This window comes from Salvelinus namaycush, chromosome 8 (genome assembly GCF_016432855.1).
Source record: "Salvelinus namaycush isolate Seneca chromosome 8, SaNama_1.0, whole genome shotgun sequence".
Taxonomy (NCBI): Eukaryota; Metazoa; Chordata; class Actinopteri; order Salmoniformes; family Salmonidae; genus Salvelinus; species Salvelinus namaycush.
The window spans coordinates 32,927,861-32,943,685 of NC_052314.1; the positions used below are offsets into that span (position 1 = coordinate 32,927,861).

The 15,825-nt window shown below is 44.0% G+C and overlaps 1 protein-coding gene across 1 annotated transcript in view; it reads left to right on the top strand.

Moving 5' to 3' along the window:
• The window catches only part of LOC120051885 (receptor-type tyrosine-protein phosphatase F), a 224,189-nt gene that overhangs the window by 113,162 nt on the left and 95,202 nt on the right, over nucleotides 1-15,825 (top strand). The window contains exons 6-11 of the mRNA XM_038998772.1: nucleotides 2,755-2,900; nucleotides 3,112-3,353; nucleotides 3,550-3,743; nucleotides 4,582-4,715; nucleotides 5,135-5,279; nucleotides 8,116-8,421. Coding sequence (XP_038854700.1) covers nucleotides 2,755-2,900; nucleotides 3,112-3,353; nucleotides 3,550-3,743; nucleotides 4,582-4,715; nucleotides 5,135-5,279; nucleotides 8,116-8,421 — 1,167 coding nt within the window. The remainder of the gene's footprint in view (nucleotides 1-2,754; nucleotides 2,901-3,111; nucleotides 3,354-3,549; nucleotides 3,744-4,581; nucleotides 4,716-5,134; nucleotides 5,280-8,115; nucleotides 8,422-15,825) is intronic.

The following is a 15,825-nucleotide window of genomic DNA, read 5'->3' on the forward strand; positions in this document are numbered from 1 at the left end:
ACTGTAGGATTTTTTTTTTTTTTTACAGTTTAATAGTCACTTGTGCTTTGTTTCATTGCTCTGGCATCATGTTTAGGCCTCTAGAAGTACAAGTGATATAAAACACCCAGTATTCATTAGTATGCTATAATATGCAAATGCATACAGCCAACCTGCTTGTTCTAATCCCTTGTGATTACTGTAGGATTTTTTTTCTTCTTCAGTTTAATAGTCACTTGTACTTTGTTTCATCGCTCTGGCATTAAGTTAACGTGAATATCTCACTATTGTATTGGCACTTTCCATAGATAGTTAGAATTATATCATAAGATGTATTGTTGTAATTACAATTATTTTGAAGACGAATGCATCCTTAAATACAACAACATGTTCAGTAGCGGTTATAGAAACGTTTTACTTGCTATGACTGTGATGTGTTTCTTTAATCAACCGTGATTCAATGCACTGACTGTAAGTTGTTAAGGACAAGAGCACCCGCTAAATGACCAAAATGTCCATTTAAAAATGAAAACTTTCAAAGAACTCTGGGTAATATGTCGCTGCATGCGTAATTCCAATAATATACTGTAAATTAGATGACAGTGCCATTTTTGGTACTATAAAATGCATTACCATGAAATGGATTACGGTAGCTGTACGTTAATATAAATCAACGTAACTTACTGACCAATTGCTGCAGGAAATGTTTTAAGGTGTAAGCAAAATTCAACTCCCCAATTAACTCATGATATCACTCACAGTGTTGACAGATGGTGGGATATTTTCAAGTCCTGGGAGAGGCTCTCTCTTCTCTACAGACTCACACCTACTGATGAATAAGTATTCCGCAACTTTGTATATGTGATGCATGCATAATAGGCCCTAAAATAGTCTAACTTCTAACTTAACATCACTCAAAACTCAGAGCAATACAGTCAGGGTTTCAAAAGTTTTTCAAGCTTCTTTTGCCTTTTTTGGATATGACGCATAATTCTATGTCCCAAATGCCACCCTTTTTCCTACATAGTGCACTACTTTTGACCAGAGCACCATGGGCCCTGGTCAAAAGTAATCACTATATAGGGAATAGCGTGCCATTTGGGATGCAGGCAATAATAGCAGATGTCAATAGCAGATGTCAACCAAGGCGTCGGGAATTGGGGGGGGGGGGGGCGGGGGCTGCGGCTGTAGGGTTGATCTCTTTCTCTAAAACCTCTCGGTTGCAGTGTCTCATCCCTAATGACCATCTGACGTCTGGAGGCGAGCGGTTCTCCCTGTTTTACACCTCTTACTTTAGCAGATCCATTTGGACTCTGACAGTAGTACAATAATGCACAACACAAAAGTGATTTAGCAGACATTTTCAGCCACAATGTTATTACAATGCAGCCTCTTTCCATTTACGATGGAAACAAGAAAACCTGGGAGAGTGTGTACATTACCATTACCATGAGGTAACGGGACAGATAATCACTTTCTTTGCAGAATGGACCTACATCTTGAGTGTTTCAAACTCAAATGCTCTGCGAGTGCAGAAAAAAATACATTCATATTATACTCTTATATGTTATATTCTGTATTATAAACTGGGTGGTTTGAGCCCTGAATGCTGATTGGCTGAAAGCTGTGGTATATCAGACCGTATACCACGGGTATGACAAAAATAAATATTTTTACAGTTCGAATTACATTTGTAAGCAGTTTATAATAGCAATAAGGCACTTATGGGGTTTGTGGTATATGGCCAATATGCCATGGCTAAGGGTTGTATCCAGGCATTCTCTGTTGCGTCATGCATAAGAACAGCCCTTAGCTGCTGTATATTGGCCATATACCACACCACTCACCTTGCAAGTCAACAGAATGTTAAATAATTGCAAAATATGAAAATAAAACCATATCAAGAAATCCTAGCACAAAACCAGCTAGATAACTTACATTCAGTTCACTCCATTTTACATGTCTTACATTGATTTTGAGTCGGTCTGCTTTAGTCTGCTTTCTATGCTGGTTATTTATTCAAGACTAACAAAAACTCTTCTTCAGTATCTTTACACTCCCTAAATATTATAGTTTTGTATTGATACTCATTTACCTCACATTGAACACATTTGTCTTTTTGCCAAAGGCGAGCTCCAAGCCCTGAACTAGTTTTTCTGGATCAATATGTAAATAAAACGAAAATAGAAAAGACTCATTACTCTATTCATCTCTCTATTCAAGACTCTGACTCTCAACTTAATTGAAGGAGAACGTTTTGCCCTAGATAGCAAAGAAGGAAATAATGGGCTTTCTATATATGTATATATATAGCGAGTGAGAGAAAAAGAAAGAGAGAGCAACAAAGAGAGAGAGAGAGAGAGAGCGCTGAATGGTCACACTGGTTGAGAGACACTTTGCTTTGAGAGATAATGAACATGGCTGGCTTGGCCCCTCTAGTGACAGGTGAGGGACTGAAAGAGACAGGCTCTGAACAGTGATTGACTGATAGGATGTGAGTGCTGTCCTTCTCGCTCTTTTCGCTCTTGTTGCTGCTCACAGCTCTGGGGCCTGCATTAGTGAGATAGAGCACTTTCAGCCTTTTTTACGTCTTTATTTGTAGTATTATGTTAGCAGGACTGGACGAAGGATGAGAGAATATAATGGAATAGAACAAAATAGAATAGAATGGAATAGTATACTTTATTGTCCGTTAAAACAGAAATGTATCGTTTTGCTGTTGTGAGCTTCAATGACCTGTGTATTTCTCTCCCTCCCCAATGGTCTATCTGACAGCCCTGCCCAAGTCCCCCACCTCCCTGATTGTGACTGAGACCACAGCCACCAGCGTCACTCTGACCTGGGACTCTGGGAACCCTGAGCCTGTGTCCTACTACGTCATCCAGTACCGGGCCAAGGTCTCTGACAACGGCTTCCAGGAGGTACGTTCCAATGGTTTGAATGACTCAGTGGGTGCTAGCAACACCAAGGCTGTGGGTTCCATTCTCACATGGTTGTGGGTTCTATTCCTGCATGGGCCACATATGCTGAATGTACAGTATGTGTCATGGTCAATGTTGACAGTTCTGTAAGTCACTTTGGATAAAAGAGTCTGCTAAATGACCATATTATTATGATGTCATTATATTTTAGGTCGACGGAGTAGCCACCACACGCTACAGCATCGGAGGGCTCAGCCCCTACTCTGAGTACGAGTTCCACGTCATGGCGGTGAACAACATTGGGCGTGGCCCTCCCAGCAGCCTCGTGGACACCAGGACCAGTGAGCAGGCTCCCTCCTCTCCACCGCTGGCTGTACAGGCTCGCATGCTCAGCGCATCCACTATGCTGGTCCAATGGGAGCCTCCCGAGGAGCCTAATGGACAGATCAGAGGGTAGGATATTCTATTAATATATCTTTTTAAGGCTTAATGAAGCCTTTGTAAACTCTTTATATGGCCTACATGCTTTATAAAGCCTGAATATGCAAACGTCACACAGCTAAAGGTTGATTTAACAGGTCTCTTCGTCTGATGATTGTTCCATTTTGTAAACTTGGCTAATTGATTGATTTTCTAACCCACTCCTCAGTTACCGGGTGTACTATAGCTCTGACCTCGGAGCCCCGCTGAGTGCGTGGCACAAGCATAACACCGATGACAGCAGACTGACCACCATCTCAGGGTTGACCACAGATATCACCTACAGCCTCAGGGTGCTGGGGTTCACCTCTGTAGGGGACGGACCTCCGTCTGATGTACTGCAGGTCAAGACCCAGCAGGGAGGTGAGTGGACACTGAAGGAGGGACAGTACCTAGTGCACTACCTAGGTGGTAAGTGTACAACTTGTGTAGCAGGGGAGTGGTGAGCGGGCACTGCTACCAATGAAGAAGGGACACTACCTAGGTGGTAAGTAGACACTGTATGAAACAGGAGGCACTTTGTGTGTTCGGTCTGTTTCAGCTCCTTAACCACCCTCTGCTGTAGGACAATCTTCAAGCTCAAGTCTCCCAAGTAGAGGTTTCACTTTTCACTAAGTGACAATCCATATCCACAAGGGCATATTATCTCCTGTGCTGTATCCTCCGAGAAACAAAGTAGGTGTCTACTCTGCAGTTTCCTCCTCTTCTGACACATTTGAGAAGAAAGGTGATAAAGTGATGCAGTGCCACTGGATTATTTTGCCGTGCAGCAACAGTCTTCTGAATTGGTTTCTTTGTACTGTGGATGTACTCTAGCTTTTCAAGCTATAAAGGAGCCACTTGCGAAGGTGTTCTGTATATTGCTGGTACTTGTGAAACAGTAGTCTCAGCGCTATTACAGAGTGATTCATGCGAAAGTGCAGCGCATCTCCTGTGTCTCACGGCGCGTCCACAGACTCTACAGCAGTCTATATGATTCCACACTGAGTAATTCACTTTGTCCCAGTCCAAGTCATCAACCCCTCTGTCCAAAGCGTGTGCTTCCCTTTGTGGTTAAAAGAAATAACTGGTGTAAGACATTCCAATGCTTTTAGATGGATGGGAAGGAGTGCACAAGGGCATGCTGCGGCAGAATTAAGACGTAACCCCTATGTATCCTGAGAGGTAAAGTCTCTCTCTCTCTCTTTCTCTCTGCCTGTAGTACCAGCCCAGCCATCTAGCTTCGAGGCAGAGGCAGAGTTGGACACCCGCATCATGTTGTCGTGGCTGTGGCCTGTCCAGGACCAGATCACCAAGTACGAGCTCATGTACTGGGAGGCTAACTCTGGCAATAAGGTAAATTACAACTTTAAACCTGTCGCCAGCACATCCTACCCTTACTGATAATGCAATCCCCCTACTCCAGGAATAGTGTAATCCGTCTCGTAGGACCATGAAACATTTCATGTTTCTGTTATGTTTTACTCTGTCAGTGGACTTTCTATAAGATATTTCAGATGTTGCAAATGCAATATAGGATCCGAAATGTAATTCCTACTTTGTGTACCTTTTATGTGGAAGTGTTACATATTACCTTTGAGGATTACAACATCTACAGTTCTCATTGTGCTTTTTGAACAACCTCTAGTGACAGACATACACATAAATAGAGTAGCGATCTTGCTAGTGCCGACAACATTTGTTTCTGGGTCCTTTTTTCTCTCGACTCTTCTGAGACTTTTACTAATGTCTATTGTGCCTGTTTTCTTCCTCAGCTCCATGTGACCTTCCCTCCAGCGGGGTCCTATGCTGTGGAGGGTCTGAAGCCAGACACCCTCTACATGTTCTCCCTGGCTGCTCGCTCTGAGATGGGTCTTGGCGTCTACACCCAACTTATTGAGGCCAGGACTGCCCAGTCCAGTAAGTACTGTACCTCAACTCCCAGACCCAAACCTATAGCTCTTTACCTCTCTTTACCTGGAGCTGACTAGTTTTTGGTCCACACCCCGACGCCCAGACACAAACAGAGGCTTTTTACCTCTCTTTACCTGGAGCTGACTAGTTTTTGGTCCACACCCCGACGCCCAGACACAAACAGAGGCTTTTTCTTCTTCTACGTGCAACCCTTTCGCTCGAACAAGCTTTACTCTAGGACTTTAATGAATTCTTCTGCCTCTTGTGGAGTCAACACCTCATTGAGGTGGACAAAAGGTAGGTCATATTTTGCTCCTCAAACCCATCTGATCTTGAGGGGAAAACGCTATGTGTGTACTATGAATGGACCAAACCATCGATCAGGTGACACCACTCATTCCTATGTGAAGACTCAAAAGTGCATTGAAACAAAATGATGTCGGTTAAGAAGACATCTCATTGAGACATAACAGGCGCAGTTTGAGCTACTCCAGGAAGTGACGTTGCAGGCTAGCTCAGTGCTGCCCCCTCTCATTGAGTAACTCAAGTTGAAGGCCGACCGGGGTACTGCAGGCTTATCCTTATAACTTCTGTTTGCAATTTGAAAATATTAGGTTCAAGAACATACATCTGGTGTATTAGAATGAATTATTTGTACCATGATTGTCTTCGAAAAAAATGTTTTATTCACACAAAGATTGACCATGAAGATTGCCATTTTTCTATTCACTATAATGGGGAAACAATGCCTGCAGTACAGCGGTTGGCCTTGAACTTCAGCGGCTTCAATGAGAGGGGGCAGTCGTTCTCCCCTGACAGGTACAGTACATGCCAGCACTGTGAGGAACATTCCTTCTCCCTATTTGCAGTCAGTCGATAACAAATCACTACCAGTAGACCCTTGCACATTTTGACAAATAGTATGATAAACCCAGTGCGCCACATTCGACTGAGTCCATACACAGAACATGCTCATTTCCAGTATGATGCAGAACCCAGCAACCCCCAAACAGGCTGCTGCACAGAAGACAATGCAGCATCATAAATGTCACCATCATTTGTTATTATGGTTTTATAGTTTATCATGAAACACGTCACCGCACTGTACTATACGTCTTTATGTATGGCCTTGGCATCCACCAACACAATCACTGTCGCCTACCCAACACTAATAGCATCGAACAGCTCCCCTTAATTGAGTTTTTAGCACATAACCAGCCCCCTCTGCTGCACCTCTGCTGTTGTCACTGCCTCAGGCTCCGCTCACATCACCGAGCAGGCTCTCCAGGAAATCTAGGGGTTGGAAGCTGAAATATTTATGATGGGTTCCCTAAAACAAATCAGAGCTTATTCTGAGCCATTTGTTTTACTTGTCAGCTGTCAAAACCTTCATGTATGGAAAGGGGGAGCCAGGGTGCGTCCCAAATGGATCCCTATTCTCTATTTTAGTGCACTACTTTTGAGGGACCAGGCAGGCCTTTGATTCCCATAGGAACAGGTCTCGAAATGGAGCTCTCTCTCTCTCTCTCTCTCTCTCTCTCTCTCTCTCTCTCTCTCTCTCTCTCTCTCTCTCTCTCTCTCTCTCTCTCTCTCTCTCTCTCTCTCTCTCTCTCTCTGTCTGAAGTCAGTCTCTTATCTGCCTGCCCACTGACACACAGAGTCACTGAGTCACCATTTCAAGAAGGGTTCTAACACAGCAAAGTGTCTCTCTCTCTCTATCTGTCTTTGTCTCAATAACTTCCACCTTCTTTCACTGCATTTCAATCTTTCTGCTCTATTCCCCTTGCTTCTCAAAATCACAATTCTATTACTATCTCTGTCCTCAATATTCTTACCCATTCACCATTTCATTCTCTTGCTCTCTTTATCTGTCCCTGTCTTTATTTCCTTCTTCTATATCTATATCTCCCTCTCTCTATATCTGCCTCCCTCTCCTCTATCTTTTTGTATTTCTTACAACCCTGCTCCTATTTGAAACGTAGCTGTTGCAATTTGTCTCCCACACATAGTCTCTTCCTCTCATCTACTCCCACATGAATATACCCAAAAAGGTTCAGCCACGTAGTGCACTATATAGGGAATAGGGTGCCATTTGGGTTGTAGACTGTTTTAACTCTGTTTCAATCTGGATTTGTTCATCACTTGGGCATCTGTATTCTGAAAGGAAATAATGGGCTGTCAAGGATTAGCTCTTTCACACCAACCAACCAGACATGACTCATTATTGAAAGCATATTGTGTCCTGCTGCCTCACTGCTCTGGCTGCCAGAACCACAAGCAGGCATGTTAAAGTTCCTCTTTCACACAGTGCTCCCTCAGTATCCCTCACCCACCCACCACCTTTCCATCGTTCATATTCACTGTGTCGTGATATTCTGAAACATTTATTTTGCTCATTTATATTATGTGCCTGTTTTACATTTTAAGTATTTGTTTTACTGTGTAAGATTGTGGGCTTAGCCAACAGACTAGAAAATAAAATAAGCACACCTTCTGAAGAAAAACACTTGATAACAAATGATTCATATGTATTTATATATACACCTACTATACCTCCTTTAAAAACAAATTTCAGGCTGCCTTACACACACGATTACTCTAACACACATTGGTAAAGAGTTATAGGCTACAGTATATGGAGCTCCCCCTCCCAGTCCAGAAGGCCTAGGCTGTGTCCCAAATGGCACCGTATTCCCTTTACAGTAGTGCACTATTTTTGACCAGAGCCCTGGTCAAAAGTAGTGCGCTTAAAGGGAATTGGGTGGTATTTGGGATGCACTCCTCGTCCATCCCTCTCCAATCCCTGCTTGACCCCCCTTCCTCCCTGTGCCCCCCCCCCCAGCCCCCTCAGCCCCGCCCCAGGAGGTAGTCCTGCTGAGCCTCAGCTCCACCAGCATCAAGGTGAGTTGGAGAGCACCCCCTGCAGCCAGCCGCCATGGGGACATCGTCCGCTACACACTGGCCTACAAGGCCGCAACTGGAGAGGACCTGGAGCGCCACGAAGTGTCGGACATCGGGGCAGACGTTTCTAGTTACATACTGGAGGGCCTGGAGAAGTGGACAGAATACCAGGTGTGGGTCAGGGCTCACACGGACGTAGGCCCAGGCCCAGAGAGCCCTGCAGCCCGGATCAGGACCAAGGAGGATGGTATGTCCATGGTTGGGCCCAGGATAGGGCCTCCTTTCCCGGAGAAGCACTTCTGGCACTAACCCAGCCTGATACTGGGTCTCTACTGCTACTAATACTACTGCTGCTGCTTTCCCCTGACCTGTCTCTGCCTCTGTCCGGCATCTGTGCTCCTCTCGGCCATGGTCAGGCTGGGGACTTTCCTGGCGAAGCACTACTGGCACTAACCCAGCCCTGCTGTTGTAGTAGTACTACTACTGCCACTACTGTTACTACTACTGCTCTCAACTGGGCCTTCCCTAGCGGCCTATCTTTGCCTCTCTCTAGCCAGGCAAGGCCCTCTTTCTCTGGGCACACTACTGACACTAACCCAGCGCTGGGACTCTTCTACTACCGCTGCTCTACTCTTTATAACGACCTGTCTGGTTTTCTTTGACCACTCTCTTCTTCCTGTCTTTGAGCATGCTGTCATTTCTCTAACCTGGTAGCTGGCTAGGCGGTCTGTGTTGTCTGGTGATGAGCCTGAGTCTGAGTGGGGATCTGACAGGCTCCATCTCCTCACATAGATAAAGCTTTAGTTTGAATTGCTGTGGTGAGTGGATAAATGGGCTGTCGGAGGCTAACCCACAAGGATGGTCAGCTTTGCTTCACCCAGCGAGCACACTCTGTGTGTTTATTACTGACAGAGGGCACATCCAGAAATTGCAGCCTATTCCCTATGGGTCTCGTGTCAAAAGTAGTGCACTATATAGGGAATTGGGTGCCATTTTGGACGCACACAGAGCATACCTCCTCGCATCACAGCAGCACAGTCCAGCATCTGTGTCCACGAAGTCTAAGATGCCATTACACAACATTCTTACGAGGGGCTCCATCGTAACCAGGAATACAATAGGCTCTTTTCCTGAACCAATGGAGAAAGTATCAGCGGATTTGACAGTGCAGTGTTGAGGGTACTTCCTCTTCTCTTCACTGTGTTTCTTCTTTCTCCAGCTGTCCGTCCGTCAGCACAGTGTGGGGACTGGAGCCGTTCCTCCTTTTTTTCTCCATCTGATAAAACAGGGTTTTTCTGCATCTTTCTCCAGCCGCCTGTCTGTCTGTGGTGACCACAGCTAACAAATGAAGACAGCATGTGCTCTTGACATCTTCCTGACTCCCTCTCTTCCCCCATGTCATCTTTCCTGCCTCTCGCTTTTCTCCTTGCCTTTTAATTATGTTAGGCTTTCCATTGTGTGTGTGTGTGTGTGTGGGGGGGGGGGGGGGGAATTGATGTGTGGGTGGTGGCTAGGGCAGAGAGAATTGTAATGGCTACTCATCTACTCTCTCTACAGTGTAAAGCAGCTGCTTTCCTTTCTCTTCGTTGTTCCCATGTTTCTGCATTCTGGTAGAGGCAGGTCTTTTACGGTCCTGTTTCAGGTCAGAGCGCTACAGGGACTGGTGTAATGGCTATAGCAGGGTCTCTTTATCGCATTATCGCCATCTCTCCCTCCCTCTCTCTCTCTCTCGCTCTGATTTTATCCATCTCTTCCCCTCTCTTTGTTTTTCTTTGTCTTCACAGTGGCAGCAGGGCTTTAAAGACTAGAAACAGCCAATAATGCCTTCACAAGAGACGAGCAGAAGCATCGTTTTAGTTCGGTATACTGTTCCTCTCCCACTCACTCACATCCACTAACCATCACTGTGTCACCTCTCTCTCCATCTCCATCTCTCTCTCCCTCCCTCCCTCTCTTAATCTCTCTCGCTCTCTCCCTCCCTCTATCTCCACCTCTCGCTCCATCTCCGCTCTCGCTCTCCCTCCCTCTCTCTCCTTCTCTTAATATCTCTTCCAACCTCTCTCTCTCTCTGTCTCTCTCTCCCCCTCTCTTTCTCCCATGCCCCCTCTCTCTCTGCTACATTTTTTCCTCTGCACACCCACTGCATTCTAATCTCACACTCTTTTCATCTCTTTCCGTCTCTCTGCGCCCGTTTGACTTTGAGCTCTCGTCTCTCCCTGGATTGTTCCAGCATCTGTCCATTTCTCAGTGCAGTGGCATCCTCTGTTCTATCCCTCCCTGTCCGATCTCTCTTCTTTGTCTTTCTTTCATCTCTCTACATCCTCTCTCTCTCTCTCTGTCTCTCTCACCAATAATCCTCCCACCCCCACAGTACAGCAGAACCCACAGATTTGCCTGCCTGGCACCCTGTCCAATCACAGTGAAGTCTAATTTGTTCTGTGGTCAGGGTGCACTGGGCCTTGATGGCTGGGCCTCTGACTCACAATTAATTTGTTTTAATAAAATGAAGCCAATCTCACAGCCTATAGTTATTGAGATCTAGCAGCAATTGTCTGGCTGTTCTTGATGGTGGGGGATATATGTCAAGCAGTGTGCTGGGATTTCTGTCATGTCAGATGGACCGGGACCTGCAGTAGTCTGCTTTACCTACAGTGACTTCAGAAAGTATTCACACTCCTTGACTTATCCTACATTTTGTTTTGTTACAAAGTGGGATTAAAATGGATTTACAGTAATTGTCATTTTTTGTCAATGATCTACACAAAATACTCTGTAATGTCACTAATATATATTGATTATATAAGTATTCAACTCCCTGAGTCAATACATGTTAGATACAATACATGTCAGCGATTACAGCTGTGAGTCTTTCTGGGTAAATCTCTAACAGCTTCCCACACCTGGATTGTGCAACATTTGCCCATTTATTATTTTCAAAATTCTCCACGCTCTGTCAAATTGGTGGTTGATCATTGCTAGACGACCATTTAAGTGAAACATGTAACTCGGCCACTGAGGAACATCAACTGTCTTCTTAGTATGACTCCAGTGTAGAATTCGCCTTGTGTTTTAGGTTATTGTCCAGCTGAAAGGAGAATTCATTTCACAGTGTCAGGTAGAAAGCAGACTGAACCAGTTATTCATCTAGGATTTTGCCTGTTCTTAGATTCATTATTTTTTATCCTGAAAAACTCCCCAGTCTTTAACAATTACTGTACAAGCATATCCATAACATGAGGCAGCCACCACTACGCTTGAAAATATGGAGAGTGGTACTCAGTAATCTGTTGTGTTGGATTTGCCCCAAACATAATGCTTTGGATTCAGGTCAAAATGTTAATTAATTTGCCACATTTCTTGCAGTAATACTTTAGTGCCTTGTTGAAAACAGAATGCATGTTTTGGGAACATTTTATTCTGTACAGCCTAACTTCTTTTCACTCTGTCATTTAGGTTAGTATTGCGGAGTAACTACAATGTTGTTGATCCATCCTCCGTTTTCTCCCATCTCAGCCATTAAACTCTGTAACTGTTTTAAAGTCATTGGCCTCATGGTGAAATCCTTGAGCGGTTTCCTTCCTCTCCGGCAACTGAGTTAGGAAGAATGCCTGTATCTTTGTAGTGACAGCCTCAGGAAATTTTATACACGATCCAAAGTGTAATTAATAACTTCACCATGTTCAAAGGGATATTCATTGTCTGCTTTTTTTTTTTTTTACCCATCTACTAATAGGTGCCCTTCTTTGTGAGGCATTGGAAAACCTCCCTGGTCTTTGTGGTTGAATCTGTGTTTGAAATTCACTGGGGTACAGAGATGAAGTAGTCATTCAAAAATCATGTTCATCACTATTATTGCACACGGAATGAGTCCATGCAACTTATTATGTGATACATTTTTACTCCAGAACTTATTTAGGCTTGCTTTAAGAAAGGGGTTGAATACTTTTTGGGAGACCCAACCAAGTTCACATACTGTAGAAATGTCAGTTATAGATTTATCTTGACATTAAAAGCAAGTCTAAGAAGCATTAGATCTGTTCTATGTGCTCTATTTCTATTCTTCCTGTTCTTAAGTTTCATGTTTGTGTCTTTTACTTTTGGTTTTGTACACCAGCTTCAAACAGCTATATTTTAGATTTTAGATTCTTCAAAGTAGCCACCCTTTGCCTTGATGACAGCTTTGCACACTCTTGGCATTCTCTGAACCAGCTTCATGGGGTAGTCACCTGGGATGCATTTTAATTAACAGGTGTGCCTTGTTAAAAGTTAATTTGTGTAAATTTTTTTCCTTCTTCCTGCCAATCAATTGTGTTGTGACAAGGCAGGGGTGGTATTCAGAAGATAGCCCTCTTTGGTAAAAGACCAAGTCCATATTATGTCAAGAAAAGCTCAAATAAGCAAAGAGAAATGACAATGCATCATTACTTTAAGACATGAAGATCAGTCAATAAGGAAAATATCAAGAACTTCGAAAGTTTCTTCAAGTGCAGTCGCAAAAACCATCAAGCGTTATGATGAAACTGGCTCTCATGAGGACCGCCACAAGACAGGAAGAACCAGAGTTACTTCTGTTGCAGAGGATAAGTTCATTCGAGTTACCAGCCTCAGGAATTACAGCCCAAATAAATGCTTCACAGATTTCAAGTAACAGACACACCTCAACATCAGTTGTTCGAAGGAGATTACGTGAATCAGGCATTCATTGTCAAATTGTTGCAAAGAAACCAGTACTAAAGGACAACAATAAGAAGAGACTTGCTTGGGCCAAGAAACACGAGCAATGGACATTAGACTGGTGGAAATCTGTCTAAATTTGCGATTTTGGGTTCAAACCGCCATTTCTTTTTGAGAGGCAGAGTAGGTGAAGGGATGATCTCCACATGTGTGGTTCCCACTGTGAAGCATGGAGGAGGTGGTGTGATGGTGTGGGGGTGCTTTGCTGGTGACACTCTGTGATTTATTTAGAAGTCAAGGCACACTTAACCAGCATGGCTACCACAGCATTCTGAAGCGATACGCCATCCCATCTGATTTGTGTGTAGTGGGACTATCATTTTTTTTTCAACAGGACAATGACCCAACACACCTCCAGGCTGTGTAAGGGCTATTTGACCAATAAGGAGAGTGATGGAGTTCTGCATCAGATGACCTGGCCTCCAGAATCACCCGACTTCAACACAATTGAGATGGTTTGGGATGAGTCGGACCGCAGAGTGAAGGAAAACAAGTGCTCAGCATATGTGGGAACTCCTTCAAGACTGTTGGAAAAGCATTCCAGGTGAAGCTGGAACACAACAAAATTTGGAAAAAGTCAAGGGTTCTGAAAACTTACTGACAGCATGGCTACTGTCAGATCCTTCTCTCTTCTCCTCTCTATCTCCTCTGCCACACTGGGATGAGTGACCCCCTAACTGACTTTGCCTATACATTCCCAATCTGTCCCAGATCTTTATCGAATTACTGGCTGAATCACTTTCCAGCTGCCCTGAGCTGACAAGCACATGATGTGCGCTTGATTGCATTCACGCAGTGGGATTCTGGGAAAAAGTGCATTAGCAACTTCATTCATGTGAACCTGAGTAGAGGGGACATTCTAGAAACAAGAGAACACGGCATGAACCTACTCTGTCTCTGCACCTCGGTTTCCATGGAGACTCCATGGGAGTGAGTGGGAGCTCTCTGTCTCTCTGATGAGTAGCAGACAGCCAGGGAAGGATTGAGAAAGAAAGAGAGCTGGGTGGCAGAGAGAGGGAGCAATAGATGGAGAGAGATGGAGACAAACTATCACTGCTGCCCTCAGTTTGAGTCCAACATCCCAGTGCAGCCCCAACACTGAGAGATGACAGTATGTTGTTTGAAAACAATAGGGTTTATTGTTACACTCTAAAAAGAATGATAGGTAAAAAATAACCCAATTTGGGTTATTAGGAAACCCAGCGCTGGGTAAATATTTGACAGAACACACGCTTGGTTATTTTGACCCAGCCAGTTGGGTTGCATGAATAACCCAACATGTTGGGATATTGGGATTACCCAAACATGAGTTAATTTAACCATCAGTTGGGTTTTATTAATTTTCATGCTGGATCGACCCAGCAGCTAGGTCTTTTTTTAATGTAATCCTTAGGTTGTTTTCAGGAGGTGTGGCTAATTGGGGGTGTGGCTTTCAAATAGTTATTTTTGGCCACCCATGAGAGTAAATGTAATTCATCTTTATCAATTAAGTTCGTTCACTGCAAATAAAACATTTTCTTTAACATTTTTGCACTTTAAATATCGAATATAATATTAATAATATTGTTATTTGCGTACTATAACAAAGTGGTAATCATCCTAACATTGGGTTTTCCAAAGGCTCTTAATACGCTTTCTCAAAGCTACAAAAAAATTGAGTGTTCAACCTCAATATGTGATAACAACAGATCAATCGGAATTACATTTACTGTCACGGGTATCCAAAAATAACTATCTGAAAGCCCCACCCCTACTAAGCCACGCCTCCAGTTTTCTCATCAGACCAGCTGGGTCATATCTCAATAACCCAGCATCAACTTCCCAACCTTGCTCTTTTTAAAGAAAACAACCCAACTAAAACCTATTCCCCCTCAGGAGACTGAAAAGATTTGGCATGGGTCTTCAGATCCTCAAAAGGTTTTACAACTGCACCATCGAGAGCATCTTGACGGGTTGCATCACGGCCTGGTATGGCAACTCCTCGGCCTCCGACCGCAAGGCACTACAGAGGGTAGTGAGTACGGCCCAGTACATCACCGGGGCCAAGCTTCCTGCCATCCAGGACCTCTATACCGGGCGGTGTCAGAGGAAGGCTCTAAAAATTGTCAAAGACTCCATCCACCCTAGTCATAGACTGTTCTCTCTGCTACCGCACGGCAAGCGGTACCGGATCGCCAAGTCTAGGTCGAAGAAGCTTCTAAACAGCTTCTACCCCCAAGCCATACGACTCCTGAACATCTAATCAAATGGCTACCCAGACTATTTGCATTGCCCCCCCCATCCCCCTTCTACGCTGCTGCTACTCTCTGTTATTATCTATGCATAGTCACTTTAATAAGTCTATATACATGTACATATTACCTCAATTACCTCGACACCGGTGCCCCTGCACATTGACTCTGTACCGGTACCCTCTGTCTATAGCCCCGCTATTGTTATTTACTGCTGCTCTTTAATTAATTATTTGTTATTCTTATCTCATACTTTTCTTTAGGTATTTTCTTAAAACTGCATTGTTGGTTAAGGGCTTGTAAGTAAGCATTTCACTGTAAAGTCTACACCTGTTGTATTCAGCGCATGTGACAAATAACATTTGATTTGATTTTGATTTGATAAGTGACCCAATGCCTGCAACCCAGCAGTTGGGTCATCCAAACAACTCGGCATTTTTTTCAGTGTACGCACCCTTTGGACAAGTCTGAAGACAGGATGAACAATTTACACCCAGCAGTACTCTGGATTGAAATCCTTGAAGACCGAACTTCAAAGACTTCAACAGCATCATGAGTATGTCTGTGTGTACGTGCTGGGGTTCTCTACATCTGTTCCTCTTCCATTTTACACAGGCATGGTGTGTGTTCTAAATGGGACCCTGTTGCCTACATAGTGCACTACTTTTGACAAGTTAGTGCACTGT